The sequence below is a fragment of the Triturus cristatus genome, chromosome 1_2 (genome assembly GCF_964204655.1).
Source record: "Triturus cristatus chromosome 1_2, aTriCri1.1, whole genome shotgun sequence".
Lineage (NCBI taxonomy): Eukaryota > Metazoa > Chordata > Amphibia > Caudata > Salamandridae > Triturus > Triturus cristatus.
In genome coordinates this window covers 591,482,254-591,508,490 of record NC_140580.1, presented here as the reverse complement: position 1 = coordinate 591,508,490, position 26,237 = coordinate 591,482,254, and the positions used below count along the sequence as shown (strand labels likewise).

General features: G+C 45.2%; 1 protein-coding gene across 1 annotated transcript in view; it reads left to right on the top strand.

The window, feature by feature from the left end:
• The window catches only part of CFAP43 (cilia and flagella associated protein 43), a 638,428-nt gene that overhangs the window by 262,183 nt on the left and 350,008 nt on the right, over positions 1 to 26,237 (top strand). The window contains exons 16-17 of the mRNA XM_085607024.1: positions 108 to 238; positions 22,580 to 22,745. Coding sequence (XP_085463150.1) covers positions 108 to 238; positions 22,580 to 22,745 — 297 coding nt within the window. The remainder of the gene's footprint in view (positions 1 to 107; positions 239 to 22,579; positions 22,746 to 26,237) is intronic.

Here is a 26,237-nt window from a genome sequence, read left to right as displayed (position 1 = left end):
ACAAACATTACAGAAGGTCAAATACTGAAATGTTAAAATGAAAAGTGTCCCCCATCACATAAAAACCTCTAATTTTCCATGTTACATTTATTCATGCTTTGCTTTAGGAAATCCATGCTCGAGCACAGTGCCACTCATACCAGAATGGAGGAGTCCGATCATTGAACTTTTCAATGACTGACCATAACATAGTCACCACAGGCATAAATGACGGTGCTCTGGTATGTTTCAAATTGAAGTAAGTAATTAAAAGTCCTATCTTCATATTCTTATCTATTCCTACTGCTGTCTTTTTATTGATTTTTAACAAAATTAGAAATGATCTAAAGGAAATCCTGTAACCAATGGCAATGACAACTGTTGGATTCAACTCCGATTAAAATAGCAATACTACAGAGATAATATCTGATTAACTTTAAACTATTGGAAAGCTCAAACAACGGCTACAGTATTTTCAAATCTTTTATAAGAACCTAGCACTCCCTATATTTAAAGTTATCTATTCCTACTGCTGTCTTTTTATTGACTTTTAACAAAATTAGAATTGATCTAAAGAAAATCCTGTAACCAATGGCAATGACAACTGTTAGAGTCAACTCCGATTAAAATAGCAATACCACAGAGATAATATCATATCAACTTTGAACTATCGGAAAGCTCAAACAACGTCTACAGTATTTTCAAATCTTTTCCCTATAATAGCACAATCATGTAGTCAATATATGTGAGGGAAATGTGATTTAAAGTTATCACTTAGCATAAATCGAAAGCTTTTGTTTCTATCAAAATGGTCCTTTCTGGGGGCGTGGCTTGGCAAGCCGATATGGCGGACGTGCATTGAGCTAGCTCCGCACCGCCCGGCATCAAAATCCTACCCGATATCCTGCCCACCCGATCCTGCACTGCTATCCGGCTGGCTGGCGGAGCGGCGGACCGGTGCCCCCCCTGCAGAGCGGTCCAGTGAGCCGGACGGGGCCCGGATAGCGGCGGAGCCGGGGGTGAAATCCTGCGGCCGTATGCGGCCTACTGACGGAGAGGAGGCGATGCCCTTGTGTAGCCGGGGCTGCGGCGGCGCCACCATCGCGGGAGGCCTAGGAGGAGCTTCATACGGGGCCTGGGAGCCTGAGGCGATTTGAGCAGCTTGAGAGTGGTGGCAGCGCTTGGAGAGGGATGCTGGTGTGCGGGTGAGTGCCGCCGGGGGGGCGTTGATCCTTCCCTGTGCCCCCCAGTCACCGACCGTGCCCAGAGGAGGAGGAGGGGCCGCGTCATATCTGGGGCCCGGAGGAGAGAGGCGAAGAGGCTTCGGCTGTCCGGTTGGACCCAGGGCGGGGAGTGTGGCCGGGGGGCCCCCTGCACGAGCCTTCCACGACCGGAGCGGCTGGCGCGGCTGGTAGGCGAGAGCTCGGTGGTCGAGCCGGACCACGGGGAATACGGGCGATCTTCGCGCCGCGGAGAAGCTATCTGGGGTGTGAGTTGAGGAGGCCAGGCGATGGACGGGTCGCTGGGGTAGCCGGGGTCTCAGCAGCTAGATTCGGCTACGGTGGCCTGCCCCCCTCCCCCCTACCTGGCGGTGTGCTGGGAGTGGCACTGTTTGGTGGCCCCTGGACGGAGGGCGAACGACTGGAAGGGGTATTCCTGGGCTCGCCTGCCCATCGGGGCGATCCAGTAGGGGTGCTGGATGAGAGCGGCGGCGTGGGACCGCCTACCATATTGCTATCCGGGGGGCGGCCCTCGAGGCGGCGGAGAGTGTGACTGGGAGCGGGAGGGCCGCAGCCCGCGACGCACGATAACGAGGGATGGCAAGGGAGGTGGCCAGCCCAAGCAGGGCCCGATCGACAAGTTAACGGTTCATGGGGCGACCGCAGCAGTCCCGAGCACGTCGCAGTCAGGAGGCCCCAGCATCGCGGAGCTGATGGCTGCAATTACGCAGTCAAGAGACATGCTAGACGCCAAAATCGGGGCAGTGGGGGCGGATGTTACGCTGCTCCGCCAGGACCTACGGAATGCCGTGGATCACATCACTGAGGCCGAGACAAGGATCTCTGGGGTGGAAGATGACGTGGGGACACTTAAGAACCGAGTCAAGGCGTTGGAGGTGGTGCAGAGGGGCCTGGCGGAGCGAGTGGAAGATGCGGAAGGGCGGGCCCGACGGAATAACCTGCGTTTTGTGGGTTTTCCGGAGGGCTGTGAAGGGGGAGACACGGTTCTTGTTGGGATGGCTGGAGAGCTGGGTGCCATCGGACGCCCTTTCCCGCTGTTTTGTGGTTGAGCGGGCGCACAGGGCCCTGGCCCTGGCGCAGAAACCGCCACCGGGCTCTCGTCCCCAGCCTGTGATTGCTAAAATACTGAACTACCATGATCGTGACGTTATCCTGAAGCAGGCTAGGGCGAAGGAGCCCCTGTTGTTTGAGAACACACGCATTCTTATATTCCCGGACTATACCCGCCTGGTGCAGCAACAACAACAGTCCTTCTTGGCGGCGAAGGCCCGGCTTCGCGCCCTGAAGCTGCCTTATGCTCTTCTGTACCCGGCCTGATTGCGGGTGGTCTACAGGTCCCGCACACACTTTTTTGATTCACCCGAGGAGGTCTTTAAATGGACTGATGAAACTGTACGTCTTCGGCCGCAGTCGCCTCCGAGACGGGAGACCAACAACGAGGCTGCTGGAGCGGCCCGGGACAGCCACAAGTCGAAAGGGAAACACCCCCGGCGTTCTAGGTCCCGGAGGCACTCCGGATCCCGTGGCTCGGTGTCTGGGACTGGCTCCTCGAGCGGGGGGGGCAGTTGAAGGGGCTCTGCCAGACAGTTTGTTATAGTGTCTGGCCCTGCGGCTTCTACATTTTTGGGGAGTGGGATCGGGGGGGATACGGAACTTATGGGGTGCGGGTAGCGTTGTTTCGGTGGCGCACCGGTTGTTTTGGGCGGTTGGGGGGGGATCCATTGGATGGGGCGAGTAAGGGGTTCCCAGTTGGAGCCTGGAGGTGAGTTCCACCGCGACAGGTGCTTCAAGGTTTTTGAGGTATGGGGTTGGGGGGAGGGGGGCCACGGGGTGTTGGAAGTTGGTATAGTTACTGTTGACCGCATGTTTCCCATGGTACGTCTGGAGCAAGAGGTATGGCACAAGCTACTGCGCAGCTGGGTACCGTCAAGGTAGTAAGTTGGAATGTAAGGGGGGCCCTAGATAAGATTAAGCGGGGGGCGCTCCTGCGATACGCCAAGCGAGTGGCGGCAGACATACTGCTCTTGCAGGAGACACACCTGCTAGGCACAAAGACTCCCTGCCTCCAGAGGTATGGGTATACCTAGATTTTCATGCGGGATTCACACAGGGGGTCTCGGGGTGTCGCTATACTAGTGCATAAGCGAGTCCCGTACACACATGATAGGGTGTGGACAGATGCTCAGGGATGTTACGTCTTTGCTAAGGGGCAAATAGGGAGTGACTGGGTGGTGTTTGGAAGCGTGTATGCCCCGCCCCCGATGTCCTGGGCACTGGTGGAGAGGATCACCGCGGTCTGGACTGAATTCTCAGACGTGGTATGTGTGGTTGGCGGAGACTGGAATGAGGTTATGGAGGGCTCCAGGGATTGGTGGAGGGAGGAGAGAGTGTCCGATAGTTCGACACATACCAAACTGAGAGCTTTGGCGGAGGGCTTAGACTGGGTAGATGTCTGGCGGCATTTTCATGGCATGCAGCGTGCATATACATATATTTCTGCAGTGCACGGCTCGTTCTCGCGGCTGGATTACATTTCTCTATCCCGAGACCTGTCCGGCAGGGCCATAGGGGCGGAGATTCTCCCGCGGGGCCTTTCGGACCACTCTCTGGTGGCGGCGGTGTTGCGCCTGGGGTACTCGCGGCAGCCGTTTCGGTGACGCATGTCGGTGTGGCACCTGCAGCAGGAGGAATATGGGTCGTGCATGCGGGAGGCGTTGGAGCCGCGGTGTGGGAGGCGCTTAAATCGACGCTTCGCGGGGTGGACATCTCGTATTGTGCCATGGCGCGTCGGCGCAAGGGGGAAAGGGCCCTACAGGCGGAAGCCGAGATTGCCACCCTGGAGAGCCGGAGCACCGTGGAGGGTGGAGGCTGGGCTCGTCGTCGCCTCCCGTTCACGTAACAGAGCTATGCCTCGATGTTAATGGAGGAGGCGCGTCAGGCATGGTTGGCAACTCGTAGTCGGGTTTATCAACGGGGGGATAAGTCAGGCCGGATGCTCCATAGGCTGTGTCAGGGCATGAATCATTTGCGGGTGCTCCCGGGGCTGGTGGATGCCGCTGGTGGCCCCATTTCGGATCCTAGTGTGCTGGCGGAGAGTTTTGCGGGGTACTATGCGGACCTCTATGGTCCGCAGGAGGTCCTATCGGTAGAGATGATAGAGCGGTTCCTTGTGGACATTCCTCCTCGGGCCCTCTCGGATTCGGTACGAGAGGAGTTAGAACTCCCGCTAATGATTGATGAGCTGGGGGAGGCGGTGGGTGGTCTCAACCCCGGGAAGGCGCCGGGCCCGAACCGATTCCCCGCTGAATTCTTTCGGAAACACTTCTTGCAGCTCGGTCCACACTATAGTGCGGCCCTGGAGGAGGCTCGCGAACGGGGGATACTCCCGCGCGATTGGCGGCACGCCAAAATAGTGGTGTTCCACAAGCCTGGTAGGCCCCCCAAATTGCACGCATCGTATCGCCCCATATCCCTCCTTAATGTGGAGGCTAAGATCTTGGCGAAAGCCCTGGCGAATCGCTTACTGCCCCATATTACGTCCTTAATCCATCCGGATCAGGCCGGATTCATGCCAAACAGAGCGACGCGTCACAATATTCGACGAGCGCACGTCGAGATTGCGGCCGTGCAAAGATTGGGAGTACCTGCGGCTCTCTTGTTGGCGTATATGGATCGGGTCTTTGATTCCCTAAGTTGGCAGTACCTCTTCGCCCTGCTGAGACGCCTGAACCTAGGGCCGAGATTCCTTTCGTATCTGCTGCTGCTATATACGGACTTATCGGCTTCGGTTTGGGTGGCGGGGGCGATCTCTGCCCAGTTTCCGGTGGGCCGGGGCACGCGTCAGGGCTGCCCCCTGTCCCCATATTTATTCGCGCTGGCGATTGAGCCATTGGCGGCGTGGGTCTGGGTAGACGCACAGGTGGCCGGGTTTCAGTGGTCTGAGGGCCTGTCTGACCGCATCGCACTATATGCGGACGACGTGCTTTTCTTTCTGACGGATATAGATCGGACGGGGCCGCGGTTGCTGCGGATCATGCAAATATTTGGGGAGACCTCGGGTCTCCACATGAATCTGCAAAAATCTGCACTGTGGGTCCTGGGGGGTGAGGCCCATCGGAGGGGCTGGCGCGCTTCGGTTCAGCTGGCAGTAGGGGGGCTTAAATATCTGGGGGTATTCCTGTCGGACGTTCCGGCTATTGCATGGGAGAGAAATATGGTCCCCGTATGGGACAGGGTGCGCAACGACGTTAAGCTGTGGGCGCGTATGCCACTGACAATATATGGTCGTTCGGCCATCTTCAAGATGGTCGCGCTTCCCCGTCTGCTGTATCAGCTGCAGAATCATCCGTATGTTATTCCACCGGGCTGGTTCCGTAGAGTGAACACAACTCTGTGGGAGGGAGGCGGGATGTGGGTGGCACTGCGAACCTGCTTCCTCTCGGTGTATAGTGGCGGCCTGGCGGCGTCTGATATACTCTCCTACTATCAGGCTTCCCATCTCCTCGTCCTCAATGAGTGGTGGTATGGGGATAGGAGTGACCCGGCGTATGCGGTCGAGCGTCGGTTGATGGATCCATATACCCTAGACACGATCTTATATGTGGCCCCCATGCATTCGGCGCTGCCGCCGGTGACTCGAGTTGTCTTCCAAATCTGGAGACAGGCCCTGAGGCAGATGGGCTGGTGGAATAGGCTCACGTTGGAGACTCCACTGTGGCATAATGGTCGCTTGCCCCGACTGGCTGCGCTGTCCGGCTTTGTGGGCTGGGACCGCATCGGCATATCCAAGCTCGGGGATGTGGTGCAGGGTGTAACGCTGAAGTCATTCCAGTGTCTGCGGGGAGAGTTCAACATGCCCCCATCGCAATTTCTCAAGTATTTACAGTTCCGGCATGCTATCACTCCATATGTGGAGGGCGTAGATGAATTAGCCGACTTTAACCCACTGGAAGCCAGGGTCTTCATGGGGGGCCTCCGGGAGCCCAAGATTTCCCGAGTATATCAAGCCTTGGTCATTCATGGGGCCCCAACCCTGCAGACCCTTAGAGACCGGTGGGTGGAGGATGTGGGCCCATTGGATGACACAGACTGGACGGAGGCGCTGTAATTCTGGCTTATTGTTTAAATCATAGTTTATTTTTCTTATTAATTGTTTTACATTCTAATCTCATTTTTAGATATGTATAGTCCATTTGATTCTAGTTCATTGAGCTGTATAACAACTGCAGTCATGCTTCAAGACTATTTCTTGATAGTCCTCCCTAAATGCAAATACATTAATAATTGAATTCACATCTGGTAAATGCTAAAACGCCTCTTTAAATGAATAGTAGAGTGTTCAAGGAAAAATTGTGTAATTAGTGGGAGTGAGAATAATTGCATAACTTTTCCTAACTGTAATATGATAATGTTTGTATTCAAATTACACCTATTATGTGAATTACACCTGGTTGCTAATTCTATGATAATTGTACGCAAAGTATGTTGTAGCGTACAGATGTCGCAAAAGATACCTGGCGGATTTGATCCGCCCCTACAAACCCTCCCGTGCCCTTCGCTCTGAAGCTGGGAACCTTGTAGTGATACCCAGAGCAAAAAAGGTGAAAACGGGTGGACGTCGTTTTTCTATTAACGCGGGTCATCTTTGGAATTCCTTACCAGCGGTTCTGCGTAATGAATCCAACCTGATAAAATTCCGCAAAACACTTAAGACCCTTCTTTTTCCTTTGTAGGTTCCTTCTGATGTTCTGGGACAGTGGCTCAGTGTATTACTTAGCGCTGGGACGCTCAAGGGCAGCCATGCGCTTTAGAAATCTGTTTTCATTTCATTTCATTTCACCTGCCTTAATGTATTGTTGATACATTTCTTAAGTCGCGCCAGGCACATTGTTACTGCTATGCATACGGCTGTGGCACAGATCCAGTCACATGGAATCCTGCTAAGCATTTTATGCTCTAACAATTCTACTGTAAGCGAAAATTACTCATAAAACATAAGCAGGGTAAAAACAAAAATTATGTGAAATTTGCATGACCTATTGCGCAACATTATACTCATGTTATTTTTGGGGAGGGGTGTGTTAATTATCTGGATTTTGTTTTGTTTTTTAGAACAATAATAGAAGAGGTAAGGTCAGAAGACATACATCATTAAAACAAAGTCGTGGTGTCTTAAATAGACTTCTAGGCAGCTGGTCTCGTTAGGAGGCTTTATATACAATCCAACCAATGCTTGACTGGGTCCTAGATTCTGACAAGCTAGAATCATTCATAAAAAAATTCTTCCAAATAGCGAAATTGTAGGGATTCAACTTTAACCAGTGTTTAGCAATGCATAATCTAGTTATTTATATCGAAGGGAAGACAATGCCTTCATTTTCCATTGTACCATAGGTTGAATAACCCAAATTCATTATTTTGGTGGACACAATCAGTCTGATCTCTACTAAGGTATTAATTTAAATTACTACACCTTCCAAATACTCATGTAGTTTGCTGCACAGAGCAAAATGGTGGACTAACTTTTCATTTTTCAACATTGAAAGCACCTTGAATCTGAGTCACAGAGTATGTATATCTAAAAGTGAAAAGTTTCCTAGTAATCGTTATGGAAAGTTTCCGTTCTATTAAGGACAAGGAGGTGAGGATTAGGCTTTACTTTCCCCACTTTAATACACAGCAGCCATCAAACCTCATGTATCCACATTAAACTACATTTCCCATGAGTCCTTGGGGAAAAGAAAGAAACAGTTCATCCAGTCAGAACAGTGCATGTCCTTTCAACATCCCTGGGAGACGCTCTATTGTCCTCTTTCTTTTACCGAACACAGCCGATCTCTCTTTGATCATTCCTGTTTATTTGAATCCGTCCCTGAGAAGACAAATAAGTGACTTAAGAATTTTGTTATCTAAACTACATCAGCTCACGGTCATCAGACAATGCTAGAAACACAATATGCAAGCAAGTATATCAAGACAAGAAATTGTGAAGCAGTTCTTCATAACTTTACAATATCGTCAATTGGACACTTCAGTATTGTAATTGCACATCATATTGGGTGGGTTCATAAACCAATTCAGAAGAGTGGGCTAATCCTCGCCTCTAAGTACTTGATAGAATTTAAACTTTCCTTTACGATGGCTAGGAAATTTTTCATTTTATATTAGGACCGAAGGCGAGGATTAGGTTAGTTTAAAGCTTCTCCACTACGAAAGATGCCAGATTTGTAACTGGTTTGAAGTAATACCTTTTGAAGGTAGAATCTAAGGACTAATCCTCTGCATTGAGAATGTCCTCCATACGATCTCCCAATGAGAAAGCTTTCGAAGCCATGGCTCCCCTCACAGAGTGAGCTCCAAACTGGGAGATGTTGATCCCCGCTTCCTGCATGGCCCGTCAGACCCATTTAGCAATGGTAGGGGAGGTGAGGTTTAGTGAGAGCAATGAATATTTGTCTTTCACCCTGAGGGCGGAAGTCTTCTGTCTTGCACTCATAGGCCTTCAATGCTCTAACCACGCATAACTGTGGAGCACTTGAAAATGCTTGATATGATACAGTTCTTGAATTACATTTTGCTTGTCTGGAGATATTGAAAGTTACTCCATCTGGAGTAAATAATCCTACCATTTAAATCTAGAGCTCTCACATCCGAGACTCTTCTGCAGGAGATTAAACACAATAGAGTAGCTAGTTTTGCTGACTTCTGTATCCTGGAAAGTTACTTATTAGAGGGTCATGACTTAAACAAGCAAAGAATCTTATTAACATCCCACAACCTTGAATAAGTGGGTTCAGCTGGGACAGACAGTCTAATGCCCCAGAGAAGTTTACAGACCAGAGAATGTTCCCCATCCGGGTGCCCATCTATCAGTACTTGGCCAGCCGAGATGGCCGATTTAAAGGTGTTAATGGATTTGTATGGCAAACCATCTGAGGCTAAGGCCACCCAGAAGTTCAGAATGATGACAATGTCTGCCCCCACAGGACAGCCAGCCACATAGTGGCGCTGTTTGCTAATTTTGTGATGAACACAACAACAGTTGTTTAAGAATTCTATATACATTCACAACGGCCAATACCTGTCACCCAAAGCTATACAAATAGCTTGGGTGGCAGGTATTAGTCCTTTTAATGTATACAAAGTCTGAATTGTCATTAGTAGTGCAATGGGTGGTGCAAGCTGCAGTAGTCTCCTGACAAGGGCCCTGGCACTTAATTCTTTACGAATTAAGTACTGCCTCCATGTTGAGTTGTGGCACTAACTTCCTTGGGTTTTTCCTGAACAGCAAAGCAAACAGCTAATGACCAGACACGTTTTGCATGTAAAACTAACCATTTAAAAATGCACCTAGCAAAGCTGGTTTTGTTTATTTTCTCCTAAACTCCTTAGATGAAAGCTCCCAGATACACAAATCCACATAAATTTTACATGATGGAAAGTGTACAGAGTGGAAATCCGAATGGGCCCCTGTTCAACAGAGCTTGAACCACACTGTAGTTATAGTTAGGTTTACCAGAGATGGGAATTTCTTGGATATTTAATCAATAATAACTTTAAGCCCATTTGACAAATCTCCACAGAACTTTGCAGACCGATTCTTCCATTGGCAGATGATGCAAAGTCTTGCTGTGATTGGTCAAGGAGGTGTAAAGATAAAAGGGAGTCCTAAAACGCATTTTTCCACCAATACATTTTCCATAGACTTTTGTATTGGACGTAGTGTGGAAACAGCTGAACGAATTTACATGAAATTTGTCAGGATTAGACATTATGGTGCGCAGATGATTCTTTCGGGTACTACAAGGAAGTATTTTTAAGTTATAAGGCAATTTAACTTAGTAATATCTGTTGTTGCAGTACTTTCACATAAGGATATGGTATTTCATGGAAGTACCACAGAACCTAGTGAAAGTCATTAGGCGATTGACTAATGACTGCCTTCGCCAAAGTTAAATGGAGTCATGTTGTTTAGTTACAGTTTGACTGTGTTCTATGTCACACCTTCAGGTCTTGGTAAGTATTAGGTTTGGTATTTTTCCCCTACATACTACCACTTTAGTAAAGTGGTAATAGGTATTAAAAAATATGTATACGTTTCTATATTTTTTTTAAATGTACAGAGTATCGTAGTACTCGTCAAAAATGTTAAAAATAAAAAATACTATATTACACTATATTTTACAAATATAATGTATTTTCTATTTTTAACATATTTAAATATGCACAAAAATGTAGTAGCACAGTAATACCTACAAATTACTGCACTACTTTAAAAAATGTGCAGTTCTCCTAGAGTGCTATAAAAATATATAGAAAATTATAAATACATTTTTTCACCTATTACCACTTTAGTAAAGTGGTAGTAGGTAGTGAACAACAATAAAACCTACTACTTCTGTATATCGAAGACCCTAACACATAATGCAGGGAAACGCAGAAAACTGCAAAACTGTGATAAAAACTACATTGCTGCCTTTTTTCTTTGGTAAACACAGCCATAAGCCAATCCCATACTGACTTCTCATCCTTATCTACCGCGGTATACTGCAAACGTACTGCAGTATACTGCAGCACAATATATAATTGTTTATTAAAAACGTATAACTTTAACACTAGTTACACTGTCGACACATACTACCAAAAAGTTAACATTTACACCTCATAATGTATAGTCCTGCCACATTACATCTACATTCGTTCACAGACTTTCACGCTACGTCTGTTTTAATTAACACACTCCATGCAGGTCAACTCTATGCCACTCTACATTATCACTGTATGCCACTCCATGTCACTCCGCTCTACGCCACTTCATTCTATGGTAATTCACTGGGCGCCGCTCTACTCTACTCCACTGTACACCACTCCACTCTATGCTATTGTAATCTACGTCACTCCACTCCACTGTACACCACTCCCCTCTACGCTATTGAACTCAATTCCATGTCACTCTACGCCACTCCACAGTACACCACTGTACTCTCTTCCATTCCAGTGTGTGCTATTCCATCTACGCCACTCCAGTGTACACCACTCCACTGTATGCTACTCTACGCTAATCCATTGTATGATATTTAAATATTTGCTAGTCTGCTGTACGTTATTCCACTGAATGCCACTCCACTCTATTCCACTCCACTCTATGCCACTCCACTCTACGCTATTCCACTGTACTCCACTGTATGACACTCCACTCTGCACTGTTCCACTGTATGCCTCTACACTGGACCTCCCTCCACTGTACGCATTGCCACTCTATGCCACTGCACTCTTTGCTACTCCACTTATGGTATTACACTCTACTGTGCCCCACTCCACTATACACCACTCCACTATACACAATTCCATTGCACGCAACAACACTCTACACGACTCAACTCTACACCACTGCACTCTACTCCACTCCACTCTACTCCACCACACTATACGCTGTTGTACATCACTACATTATAAGCCACTCCACTGTACACAATTCCACTCTACGCCAATCCACTCTACCCTACCACAGTGTACACTATTCCACTGTACCAAACTCCATTCTACACCACTTGTACTGTATGCTATTCCACTGAATGCCACTACACTCTATGCCACTAGAATGTGCACCAGTACATGGATTCACTGAATTTTTTTTTTTAAGTTGCCTTCCGCCCTTTTCAAATAAAAGCCCCCAGGGTGGACCAGGGCCAGGGGGGTTTGTGCAGTGTTTTTTGGAGGGGTGTGTAGCTCCGCTCCCTGAGACATTGAAGGCTACGGCAGCCACATCTGGTATCATTTTTATGGGGAGGGGGTATGAGGCCCCACTCCCAAGCCATTTGGAGGCCCTGGAGACCCCATCCCGGGGCCTAATTTTTGTGTGGATTGGCTGTAGGCATGGGACTCTCCTCCCCGAGCCATGGTATGTCCTCGGGGACCCCACCACCAGGGCTGCTTTGTTATATTTTAGGGAGTGGGCATGTGGCCCCAGTCCGTGTGCCATGGTACAACCCTGGGAACCCCATCCCCCGAGCTGATTGACTGTTGGTATCCCAGGGACCCCATTCCCTGGGGCACTATTTCCTCCCCACGAGAGCACGGACAGGGAAGATTTCAGTGCTCTCACCCAGTAGGAGCAGAAAGGCTCCCACCAGGCAGGTGCGGAAAGGTTTCTCCCTACCCATGGGCTCACACGCAGGGAGCCTAGGATGCTCCCACACATAAAGAAAAGTTTCTCCGAGCCTAGCTGGTTCCTGCAGCACCTAGGACAGGTGCTGGCACGGGAGCAGCGGGCCACAGGGGCAATAGGACTCCCCCCCCCCCCCCCCCCATGACCCTTTACGTTAAATATGTTGGGAGACCCAGGTGGGACCGGGCACCCAGTAGAAAAAAACTCCATCTAAGTGTAGCCGGCTCCCGAGCAGCCCCATGGAAAAAAGGAAAGTAATAAATGCCTGATTTATTGTTCACTGCTCCTATCAAGGAGTGCAGTATAATTCCCTTAATGGGCTCATTTACATATATTTTGCTGCACGGTGATGCCCAAATCTGGGTAGGGTCACCACCAGCATGTTTTTAAGTGTTGGGGGCTGTAGGGAGTGCAGCAGCCCCCAAGAAATATTGTACAAAAATTAATCCTTTTTTTCCTGAGGTCTATAGAACATTACCCCAGGGACAGGTTGTGATGTTTTCAAGCTTTGATGGAGCTAGAGCTTTTGCTCTCCAGCTAGGGACTGCATGAATGCCTTGTGGTTGGTCTTATGGCTACATAATGTGGCCTGAGGAATGTAAAAGAAAGGCTCTAGCACACGCTTAATGTTTTGAATACAAATACCTTATTTAAATGTTTATTAAATAGCATTTCAATGCTTCTTACTAATGATTAATATTTTTAAATATGTTATTGGAATGTAATGGTTTTAATAATTAATCCTAACAAGTCAAAGTTGTTACTCAGGTAGTGACCTTTTAAAAAAAGCCAATAGTCTTGTCTTTATATATTGATGTTTCAACTCTTTGAAAAAGTCAATAGGCTTGCTTTTATGCATTGATGTGGTGATCCCTTGACAAAGCCAACAAGCTTGTCTTTTATATGAATGTAGTCACTCCTTCACAAAGCCAATAGCCCTGCTTTTTATATATTGGCAGTGACTTGCATAAAAATAACTACACATTTACTGAAAAAACAAAAGTCAATGTGTCAGTTATATTTGGGTATAGAAACAAACCTTAGAAATTCATTCATTGCGAAATCCAAAGATTAAAGTGACGTTCTAGTTAGGTGAAAATGTCACTGACAACATAACATTGTAGACTAAAAAACCACTGAAAGTCGTCAGTTACAGTTAACTGAAATAACTATAACTCTCCATTGCCATGCACTGCTTATACACTCACATAGTACATCACTCAAACAGGTTCAATGACAGTATTGATAACATCACTGATGACATCTAAAATGACATCATGGGCCATGAGTTATAGTTACTTTGTCGCACGAGTTATACTTACTTCAGTTAGTTTCAAGTTACTGTGACCTACTCCCCCAGCCCAAGTCAACAGACTATTTGTATTATTACCCTTGGAACCTGCATGCTAATCCTGGATTGGGCATGGCACCAAAAATCTTTTAATGGTGAGCATATCTTCCTGTTGTCTGTTGAAATACTACTTTCTACCCCCTGTGCCCTTCATTGTCTTTTGTAATGTGTTTAGGATAGCCCACAATAAAGTTCTATATAGTACACCTAAACATTTGAAATGTTTCAGCCGTTATAAAAATGTTCTCTGGAGTTCATGCCATATAAATGCATATGGGGGAGAGAGACATATTGACAGCAGTCACAATATCCTCCTAAGCTATCTTACTTGTGAAGCAGTGCAGGCTGGGGTTTGCACCGTGCAAATCATTGGTGCCAATTCAATTACAAGCTGCACTTGAGTGGATGGACAGCAATAGTACATCAATGACTGTGAAGCACATTAGGCTCCACAATAATGACGAAGAGAAATAAAATTGAAAACCATAAAGGTATATAAGCAGAATAGAAAAGTTACAAATTCAAATCAGTCAAGTTAGTCATGAATCATAGATCATAATGCAAATCATTGGTCAGAGCCATTCAAAGCAATTCAGACCAGCAAATACAAAGGCAGAGTATTTAAAGCTGCCATAAGCAAATTGAACAAGTTTCAGTTTCCCATGAAGCGAAATTCCCTAATGCTGAACTAAGAATACAAATGAAGTTAGGGTAAATCACAAGGCAGGTGTCAGCATGTAAAGTCTCTGAAGGCAGAACCAAATGATGGTTCATTTATGCATAGAGAGAATGGATTTGCTCTGGATTCCAACACTTTGAGTAGGAGCAAAATAAGACATGTAGTTTCTGAAGAGTAGAAAGGAGCATCGGAAACTAAGTAGCTCAGCAATGCACAATGAAGACATAGCATATTCAACAGTATGAAACACTCCTTATAAGAGGGGACCAATCAGAATCCAGCATTTCCCGACATGGCTTATCCCTTCTTCCCAGACGTCGCACAAACTAAGCTTACAGCTGCATAGCCTTCAAGAGCTATCTCATAATAATATGATAGCTTGTCCCCGGCACAGACGTGGAAATTATTATTCTGCTTTTAGTGAAACTCAGAAAGATAAACAGTTCCCACAGAAATATTTACAACAATCTAGTACATTCAAGCTACTACAGCTCAGCTCCTGAAAGGAGAGAAAGAGTGAGAGAACACAACAGCTCAATAACATTTTCATTGTTAGCATAAGTCATTAAAACTGAGCCTCCATGTGGGCGACACAGCAGAATAGGGAGGTGACCACTGGATGGTATGCCAATAAAGGTGCTGGGGGGGAGGGACAGACAGGGGCGTAACACAGGCCCCCGTAGCCCCCGCGGTGCGGGGGGGGCAAGTACTTTCACTCTGGAGGGGGCCCCATCCACTTCCAAAGCATTTTCGCAAAGGCTGCAGGAAAATACACGGGAGCTGCTGCCTGGCTGAAGCCTTATGTACGGGATGGGATATCCTAGCACAGTGAAATATAAAACAAACTTTCAAAATCAATTGTTGGCAGAGGAGGCCCCAGGGAAAACGCACCTCCATGTCTCTTTATGTCTGCGAGGAAGGAAACACCTGCAGAGCCCAGGGTGAGAGAGGGGAATGACAACACAGGAAAGAAGATTGAGAAAGGCAAACGAGAAATAGCGGATACTTAAAAGGCACAGGTGAGAGGGAGAAAGAGAGAGAAGGGCGAGAATTAGTGTGAGGTAATAAAAAACAGGTTAAAGAGAGAGATGGAGACGTGGGAGAGGTGAGAAAAAGGCAGATGAGGGAGGAGACAGGTGTGAGATAGAAATAGGCAAGAGACAGCTGCCAGAGAATTAGAGAGGTGATAAAGAAGCAGGCAGGTGAGAAAGTAACAGGGTAGAGAGACAGAGAAGGGGCAGGTTTGTGAGCGATAGACAGGTGAAACACCATGGCAAGCGATAGAGGGGAGGCCAGTTAAAAAGGTGCAAAAGAGACTGAGGGAGGAAAAGAAACAGCTGAGAGAGCGGAAGAGAGAGAGAGAGTGAGTGAGATGGGGTGGGTAAACAGACAACCATGTTATAAAGGACAACTTAGGATAAATGTGTGGAGGAGACAGATGTGAGAGAAATAGCAGACACGTGAGAGACCATTATAGATAGAAGCAGAGAGAAATGATAGTGCTAGAACAGTAAGAACGAAAGACAGTTGAGAAAGAGACAGACAGTTGTTAGGAGGGAGATAAGTTAAACAGAGATGGGAGATATGGATGGAGAGATTTGTGTGAGAGAGGTGATAAAGACATAGAGGCATATAAGAAAGAGACAGCTTAAAGGACACACAGAGGGGGCATGGGAGAGGGAGAAGGACAGGGAGGGGAAGACATGTGAACGAGATAGAGTGGGTGATTAAGAGAGAGAAGTGAAACAAGCATTTACAATGCAATAGGTCTCGCAATGACATTGTTTTGAGATATTGGCATTGTAAATGTTATTGTTTTTTTTTCCCTTCGTGAAGCATTAATCAAATGGTGTAATGCAAAATGAGTTTAGAAGAAAGAAAACAAGAAGCTGCGACCTCGGAGAGTTGCTGTGGGCAGGAATTCACGGTTGTCAGAGGGGTGAAGTGGTGTGGGTAAGGGCACTGGGACATTAACATCAGCTCTGCGACCACGGGAAAAAAATGAGGCACGCACAGCTTTTTCAGAGTACAAGAGCATTTGCCAACACAAAAGCAGCACACATTTCAGATGCTGACTGCTGGTATCAGCACAGACCCGTCACCATTAACTGCTGCATTTGAGCAGTAAACCTGCAGGGTCACTGCACCTCTCCGCAGTCACTCACCTCGCCGATCTCCCAGGGTAGCCTACAGCTTCACACATTCAATCCCCTTCTTCCAGTATTCACAACCGAAGCTCAATGCTGAAAGTTAACCACAGCTGTGGTGTTGAAAACAAAGTGTGGCCACGTGGGAGGTGGGAGGGGTGCTGTGGGGAATGACACAGGGAGATTCGAAGCGGCACACACAGCGGGAGACTGTCACGTGGATTTAACTGTTCAGCGAGGCGTATAAAACTACAGGAAATGTGAAAAGCGTCATATATCTGAATAGTGAGTTGACTATTCCCAGTGACTGCAACACATTATATTTATAGCACTCGTGAAAATAAGCCTGCGTCATAGTTGGTAGGTTACAACGGCTTCTTCTAATTGACGTCTGCGGTGTATGTACAATGTTTTCCTGAAGCGTAAATACGATCGTGACTCTAACATCCGTTGCACAGTCAGTCCGATCCCTTGTTCGTGTAGTTTAGGAATAACGTGCCTTTCATCAGTACATGGGTGCAATCGCTTGCTAGCGGTCATTAAAAGGCGCCGGGGTGGTTAGGAGGTCTGTGGAATCCCAGAAGGCGCCGGGGGCCCATCTGTTCGGCAGCCTCTCCAGCACTGGAATTCATTACTGCAGCTCAATTAGTGTAAGCGAGGCCAACAACAGAAGCCGCCATGTTGGGTTACAGCGGGCAGCTAATTAAATGCGTCCGTCATCGTTGTTTTTGCCTGTTCTGTTTTTTCGTTTCCTTTTGGCTGGCACAATGCTAATGATCTGTTTATCTCTGATGGATAGTGAAAGGAGTTTCTGTTTTATGAGCCGTTCCCTCCCTCTGGCTGCTTCGGTTTACTAAACTCTGCTGAAATTTGTTCCAGAACAGAGCATTGGGATGGGAGCTGTGAAAATACTGTCTCTTAATGAAGTGTTTACAACGAAGTGAGTTATTGTTCTACGGAAATGAGAACAAAACACCCACACACGGAAGGAAAATAATATTAATTATTACTAGTTTATTTACACTTACATAAGCTCACACATTGTCCTCGCCTCGATAAAGATCAAGGTCTTATACAAGCAAAACAAGCGGAAGTGATCGCGTTTGCGATCAAACATCAAAGCGGCAAAAGTGAAAGTAATCGAGCAGAGCATCAAAGGGCTGGGTGAGAAGGGAGGGGGGAATGCAATGAGCAGAGGAGCAGCTGTGCACGTGCATGTGATCGTGCACTCAAGGTTTAGGCCAGCCAAAAGTGTGGGTAGCACTTTGAAAATCCCACATATAAAATGTCTCTTCGAGCCTTTGGCTCGCGAGACCTAAAAAGGACTTTGAGAGAGATGGAGAGAGGTGAAAGACAACTAAGAGAGGTAAAAAGAATGGCAGATGAGAGAGGTGATAAAGAGACAGCCAAGAAAGCAATAGCCTTGAGAGAGCATAAGTAGCCACAAAAGAGAGGGATGATAAAGAGACATACAAGTTAGAGAGAGAGAGAGAGAGAGAGGTGAGAAAGGGGCAAGCTAAAAGAGGTGATTAAGTGTCAGACAGGTGAAAATGGGGCAGCAGAGAAAGAGGGCAGAAATGATGGTGGACATGATCAAGAGACAGGTGACAAAGAGACAGCGGGGAGAAAGAATAGGGTAAATCAAGAGACAGATAGAGATGAGAAAGAACTGAGAGAGAAGCAGAGAGAGTGGGGAGATAGGAGACAGCATGGTGATACAGAGACAGGCTAGAAAGAGAGCAGAGGGGTGGGGACAGATAGCAAGTTAATAAAGAGACAGGCATGAAATAAAGAGCAGGTATTGAGGAGAGGTAGAAAATATGTAATTAAATTATAATTATGTGAGTGAGATAGCTGAGCAAGAGTGAGGAGAAGGGTGAAAGAGATAATAAAGAGACCTATATGTAATCAAGAAACAACTAATAGGGAAAAGTAGCGGTGATGATAAAGAGACACGAGAAAGAGAGGGAGAGGTGAGAGAGGAGAAAAAGTGACACAAACGAGTAATATGGAAGGAGGGAAAGACAGACAACCCAGTGATGACAAAAAAGCATGCAGGAGAGAGGAGAGGAGTGAGATAAAAGACAGAGAAAGGGAGGGGAGAACCATAAGACAGGGATGATGTGAAGGAGAGAGTAAAAAGAGGAGGCCACATGAGGTAGAATATTAGTAGGCGAAGGCACAGATTGGTAGAATAGCTACAGGTAGTGGAAACTTGCAGAGGAGTACAACACAAAGGAGAAAAGTAAGCATGTCCTATTACAAATATAGATTAACATTCAGGTGTTATATTATGGAGAATGTGTATGTATGTAGAGTGTTGGCCACTGTATAAAGAACAGCATCAGCCGGTAGAGCAGTAACTTATCCTTAGCTATACATTTTTGTTTTTTCACATTATCTCAGTTGCCTAGTTATCCGAAGGCAAGATATAACATAGGGAAACCACGAAGATGGAAAAGAAGGCTCCACTGCAATGACGTTTACAGTATCTCAGAGAGATAGGTCTCATTGGAGCTGAATATCTCGAATGTCTTGTGGGGCAGTATCTTCAAATGAGTTTTTAATGCACAAATCGCCTTTGTAATAAATAGGTCCATGGGCCGGACATAGTACCTGTAATTCTATGGAGCACAACATAATGTTGTTTCTTCCCTCGGTAAAGCTATCGCATAGCTTGGTCTTGAGCCATCTGAAACATGTAAATCTGTCCAGCAGTTATCTGGACATGAGGGACATTGTCATAGGCCATACAAGATAAAATATTAACCCTCATAAATGCAGCCCTTTTCGTTGAGCCCGAAGAATGGAAGATTTCTGACCAGTCTGGACTAAACCTTTCAATTCTGTCCTAATTTTGGGAACTGAAGAGAATTGATGTGCGATATAGACTCCTATGTTCTTAGCAGTAGAGCTGGTTCATGATACTGCCGTAAGGAACTCTGGCCAAGAAAACAAAGATTAAGATAGAATAGCAACTTCATTTTGTGATATTTCATTTTTTCCTCCACTGAAAGTTGGTTTACTAACTCTCATCCCCACAAGAAGCTGTTATTTGCTTGCTCTCTGTTGTCAGACATGAGGGGATAGAATACAACAACCCTCACTCTAAAATGGCGCATGCCTCTTGATTTACAAGAGACAGCACCAAGCCTCAGGACGATTTCTGCCTTTCAAGAATGCGTCGTCGAACTTGCCACAACTAATGGTTCTGAAGTGAAATGGTGTTCAGCAGTAGAGTTAACCAGCTGTAGACTAGACAGAGATGGCTAAGAAACCAGAAGCCTGGTGTGACGCAATTCTACTTGAAAATCTGATCTGAAAATTTCTGGTAATCAAGGTATCTGTCTGACCTGGGCTTAATATAGTGGGCGAGTAGAAAAGTAGCACAGCGGCACTGAAAATTCAAAGAGAACCATTTGAAACTAAGAGACTAGGGAATCTGGAAGAGTGAGAGAGTACACGCTAAGGGGTAGGCAAGGAGAAGAATGTGGAGCAGTGGTGAGCAGGAGGACAATTGAGAATGCTTAGATGAGCTGGAGAGGTTCTGTACTGCAACAAAACACTGTGGAACACTGATAGTTGGAGCTAAACTCCTTTTTAAGTGTACCGATACTTGAGCATGTTCAAGTGATCAGAGTTTTCTTCAAGGCATTTGCTGTATTCCGTTTACTGACAAGAAGGCATGTGCAAGACAACAGTTAATTCTGTGCCTGGTGTGATTGCTGATGAAGACCCTTGGATGAAGGCAATGATTCCATGATTAAAGGTTGCCACCGAGAGGCCACAATCTCTGTGAGCCAGTAAGAATGTGGGAACTGAGTCTGGAAACTACCTTCCTCAAGATGAACACTAATTAGGGTGTCATCTATTTAGTGCTGAAAGTCCAGTCCAGTTGAAAGTCCAGCCATATAGCCTTTAAAAAACAATGGATAAACTGCAAAAGCTTGGGGCAGCGCAAAAACAAAGCTCCCTCACCATGGAATAATTATCATAATCACTAAACCTGGTCTAAAGCTGATTATAGCCACGTTGTGTACCTCAAATCTGTAGGGAACAACTGTTACCTACGAATTTGAGGTACAAAGCTTGGCTTTACAGAAGAACAGAGTGAACTATTGTGTCATAGGACACGGACAGGTTCAATTATAAAAATAACTGTCTCTGTGCCATGCCCCAGTTTAAACCCTAATTAACAGTTACTGAGTAAGTAAAACGTACAAACGTGCTGCTGGATCATTTCATATACCACTCCCTCCAACACGATCAATACCGGCAAATAAGAACTTGGTCTAAAATTGGCAGTCCTCCATGGGAAGACCTTCTTTTTTTAAGGTGGGGAGTCACAACAGCAGTTTTAAACTATTGGGAGACCACACCCTTTTGCCATAACAGGGGCAGATACCACAACATGCTGCACGGCAGGGATCCAACAGTGCCTCACCCAGTGAGACAGGGAGAAAAAAATTGAATTCCTGACTAGAGAATATTCATAATTTGTGCTGGATTATAAGGATCTTGTGTTGAAAGGCAAGAGTCCCAGTTGGTCACCAAACTCTGTGAAGGCAATACCATCAGGAAGAGGCCTGATGGAGGAGTAAGTTAACGCCCACCCCCCCCCCGAAGCTTGATGTTATGGCTTCCATTATTGAAGTAGTATAGTACAGTTTTTACCTTTTACTGTTCCTAATGGATCTGTAGATGCTACCTACAGCAAGTCCTGTCTTCCTCAAATTCTCTCTTCCTTCAGCTTCTTTCTGCTGCTCTACACATCTGCCTTTGGTGATAAATGGACAACTAGACCAGGGGTTAGACTTATGCCTATTAGATAGACTGGCTGCCTCAGACAGAGGCACCAACATCTTCAAACGTGTTTATTGCTTACTTAAAAGCCTCAAGGTTTCTACCTAACATGTGCCCAAATCCTGAAACAAAGTTTTGAGCTTGTCAGTGCACAGTGCTTAGTGCTTTTGGAATTTGCACTTCATAAGCCACCTAGTTGATTGATTTTCGTTCTTGTCTAACGTTGTTTGCATTCCGGCTCTGCCATTTCCTCACTTAAATAAAAGATCGTTTTAGATCTTCTGATTTTCTCTCTTCCAGCACAAGCATTGCTTACACTAAGAACAATAGTAATTTGTTGAAGATGCCTATCTGTCTTGTATCAACAACATACCTACTCCCCAGTTTACCAACCATCTGGTTCATGCCATTTAGTGTGTGAGGCCTATAAGCCTTTTTACAGTTGAGGTACAACACAATCTCAATCCACAGCCTGAAGATTTGTGTTATCTGGGAATAGTTCTGCTGAAAGTGCCCATATGTTGTGCGGGTCTGAAAGTCCTTGCAAATGTGAGAGGTGAGGGACATTGCATGAGTTGAGCAGGGCCACTTCATCACACCTTGCAGGGGGGCCCCCTAAGGTTTTGTTACGCCACTGGGGACAGATGATGGCACACGGTGATCGCGTCAAACTGGGAGACTTCATGGTGTACAAGGAGGTAGGGTGGATGTGACATCTCAGAAATGTATCGCTTGGCTTTTGGTCTACTGATGTGTTAATGTGGTGCCCTTGCACTTATTGTTTGTTGTATTTGAAAAACAATACAATTTTACAAACAAACAAAAAAACACTGTCTAACCTAACTTAAAAATTACACTGCATATAAGAATATATGATATGCAGATTAATATATATATTTTGAGGAAAACGAAAAACAGTGACAGTGTGTCACCCCTGACAGTGAAACCGTAATCGCCAGGTTACACACAGGGAACTGTAGCAGACACTCGACCTCAGCTGCCTCCTTGGAACCGGAGCCTATTACCTGACCTATTACCTGAGTGCTGGACTCTCTCGATACTCGCCCTCAGATACTCAGACTTTAATCCCCGAATCTCATCCCCTGAATATTATACTTAGCAAAACCTTTTGCAGTTCAAAATATGAATCACTTGATGTACATTTCCAAGGCCAAGTTTTAACAAATCTGTTTAAAATTATCTGTATTTCAGAGCTCCCGTACTTCCGCAATCGGATTCAGTAGATAAATTTGGGAAAATGCTTTTCTTACGTTTGGCAAATACAATTATGTTTGAAAACGAATCTTTAAAGCTGCTGCCCGTGTGGACGCCGGAAACATTGTCTAATATGCAACTGAATGCAGAAAAACAGACAGAGGTACTGTTACCCTTTATTTTAAACTGCCTTAAACTACGATTATTGCACTAATGCATTAAAGCTAGATAAAAGTTCTAGCTAGAGTACTCCATAGTCTTTCACTTTTCGTCTAATTTACATTCTTTTTATGTTTTTTATTAATGCATGACATTTTGGGCTTATCTTATTTTATTTGTAGATCACACGTTCGAAGCGCTTTCTGGCGCTGTAGAAAAACATGTAAGCGAACTTTGTCAACAGATATCAGTAAGCCATAAATAAACAAAACTAAACACGACATACCTACCGGGTGATCCTCGTAGTTATCTCCTTTTTTCAGTTTGTTTCGGTATGCAGAGAGAAGAGGGAATGTGCTACAGTGACAGGAAAAGCCCTGTCTGTCTCCATGGGTCAACGTTCTTGATTTAGGTGAGCCCAGCAAAGGATGAGATCTGACTTATGCCATTTAAACTTACTGACGAAAAAGGTTGGAGTTTGTGAGGAACCGAGCATTGAAACGGTCGCAGGCATCCACCATCTGTTCAGGCAAACAGCCTAGTCCAGATTTTCTTCAGCAATAGATAACCTTTGGGAAAAGGGTAATTGCTCCAGAAATGTACCTAGGCGGGGAGCGAAGTGACGGGCATCAAGGTGCTCACCTATGCTGGCTTGATGGAAGGCTTTTTTGTTTTTTTTTTTGTTTTTTTGTAACTGTGTTTATTAAGCTTTTACAAGGAGTGGCATGTTAGCAGTTCATACATATGGCGCTGATGCAGTTTCTTTTTGTGTTTGAAAAGCTTTATTCAAGAAAATGTCACTACAAAGATATCAGCAGAGGCTTAAGAAATAAGCAAATAAAAGCAAAATAACAGTAACAAGCTAATATCATATAGAAACGAGCAAAAGCATTTTATACAGATTTAAGAAAAAACGGGAAAAAGGGAAGGAAGGGAGGGATAAAGAAATAAAAGGGGGAACAAGGGAAAATGCCGACAATATATTGTGAAAATATAAAAGTATGTCTGAAGAGTAAGTGCTGTAAGCAAAACAATAATCAAATACAACTTAGAAGAACAACTATAACAATAAATAAATCGTATACTGTGGATATAATGAAAGAAGAGGCAATATCCACAAGGTGGCTCAAAATTTTCCGAAGTGATACGTGATACATTCTTCCGAACCATCCGATCTAAATATGAGGTAAGAGGTAACCAGAAGAGATCCCTATTATGTGTAGGATTACAGGAGGATGCAAAAGCAGTATCAAGCCTATGAAAGTGACATAGAGAGTTCCACCAATGACGTATGGAAAGCTTTGTGAGGGATTTCCAATTAGAAGAAATGTGTTGAAAGGCGAGAGCAAGCATAAGGTCAAAAAGACCGTGAGAGTGTAGAGTAAGATCCAAAGAGTCAGATAAACTACCTAGAAAAAGGGTAGAAATTGAGTACTGAGACGAGAGTGTGAAAATACGAGAGATGTATAGCCAAACATTATTCCAGAATAGAGAAACAGAAGGACATAAGAATAAAAGATGAAAAAGGGGCAGAACATGTCCAACAATTAGACTCAAAAGAAGAAGAAAAACGAGCTAGAGAAAGCGGAGAGAAATATAGTCTGTGATACAGGTAAAACAAAGATTGAGTGAGGGAAGCAGAACGAGAAATTTTCAAAGATCTGGACCAGAGTTTATCCCATAGGGCAACGGACCAAACACAACCCAAGTCCGCCTCCCAAGAAAGCTCCGTTTTAGACTTAAGGCGATCTGGATTAGGAGATAAAAAGAATGTATAAATGAGATAGGCTTTGAGAAGGGTTGAAAGAATCTTGATAAGAGGAGCCTGGGACTCAGAGGGAGGGGAAGAAGGAAGAGAATAAAAAATATCAAGGATAAGTGAAATCAGAGTAACACATTTTTGCAAAAAGGAAAGAGGACAGCGATAGGACATCTGAAATTGGGGAAAGGAACAAGGAGATACTCCGTCAAAAAACTGGTTTACCCATATGATGCCCTTAGATCTCCAAGAATTCCAGAATATGGGCCTATTATTTATAAGGATGAGTGAGTTATACCAAACCGTTGAAGCTAGAAAAGATTCCCGAGTAATAGATGTAGAATTGAAAATAGGCTTTAATAGAGAAAAGGTATGTTTAAATAAAGGAAATGACATGTGCGGAGCCTTGGCAGAAAAGCGTATGAATTCTCCAAAAGAGAAAGGTAACAACAACGTTTGTTCGATGTGAAGCCAAAGAAGAGCAAAAGGAGAAGGAACTGACGCAAGCCATCTGGACGCCTGACGAAGAGAAAATGATTTATGGTAGAGACGAAAGTCTGGGAAATTGACACCACCATTGGACTTGGGTTTACGAAGCTGTGCTAAAGAGATTCTAGATTTCTTTTTGTTCCAAAGAAATTTTGACAAACGAGAGTCAATGCGTTTAAAATAAATTGCGGGGATATGAATAGGTAACATGGACAAAATTAAAATTAAAATGGGCGCTATCATCATCTTAATTGAATCCATTCGCCCCCACCAAGAGAGAAAGAGGGGGTTCCAGGAGGAAAACAATCGTTCAATACGAGACAAAACCGCAGACATGTTTAGGGTGATTGACGAGGAAAGAGAGTTGGAAAACCATATTCCTAACTATTTAATTTTGGAGCTATTCCAAGCAAATCCAGTAGAGGAAAAGGCATGAGGAGTGCAAAATTTTGTAAGAGGAAGTATTTCAGTTTTATCCGAATTGATTTTATATCACGAGACCTGTGAGAAAGAATCAAACTCAGATAGCAGAGAGGGAATAGAAGTTTCTGGAGCAGAGATGAATAGAAGAATATCATCTGCATATGCAGAAAGTTTCAACTGATCATTACCATAAGGAAAACCTGAAATGGAGGTATTGTTACGGATAGAAGACAAAAAGGGTTCAAGCGCGAGAACAAAGAGTAAAGGAGATAAGGGGCAACCTTGACGAACGCCTCGCTGAAGAGGAAAATATGAGGAAACCTGACCATTGACCAAAACCGAAGCTTTAGGGGAAGAATACAACAAAGAAATAAGAGAGATGAAATGAGGACCAAAACCATGCCAACGCAATGATGCAAATAGGAAAGACCAATCAACCCTATCAAAGGCTTTCTCTGCGTCAACAGAAATAGCCGCTAAGGAAATAGAAAGAGAAGAAACCTTATTTAAAACATTAAGGAAGAGGCGAGAATTATCAGAGGTAAGCTGACCTTTAACAAAACCACATTGCTCCTTACCAATGAGATGGGGCATTAGAGGATCTAAGCGTAAAGCCAGTACTTTAGCAAACAACTTATAGTCCACATTTACTAAAGAGATCGGACGATAGTTCTTGCAGAATTTGGGGTCGCGACCATCCTTGGGAATAAGACATATGGTAGCTTCTTGAAATGTACCTTCTGCTTTACCCAACAGATAAAACGATTGAAAGAGAGAAAGAAGTTTGGGAAGTAAAAGATCAGAGAAGTGAGAATAGAATTCAAC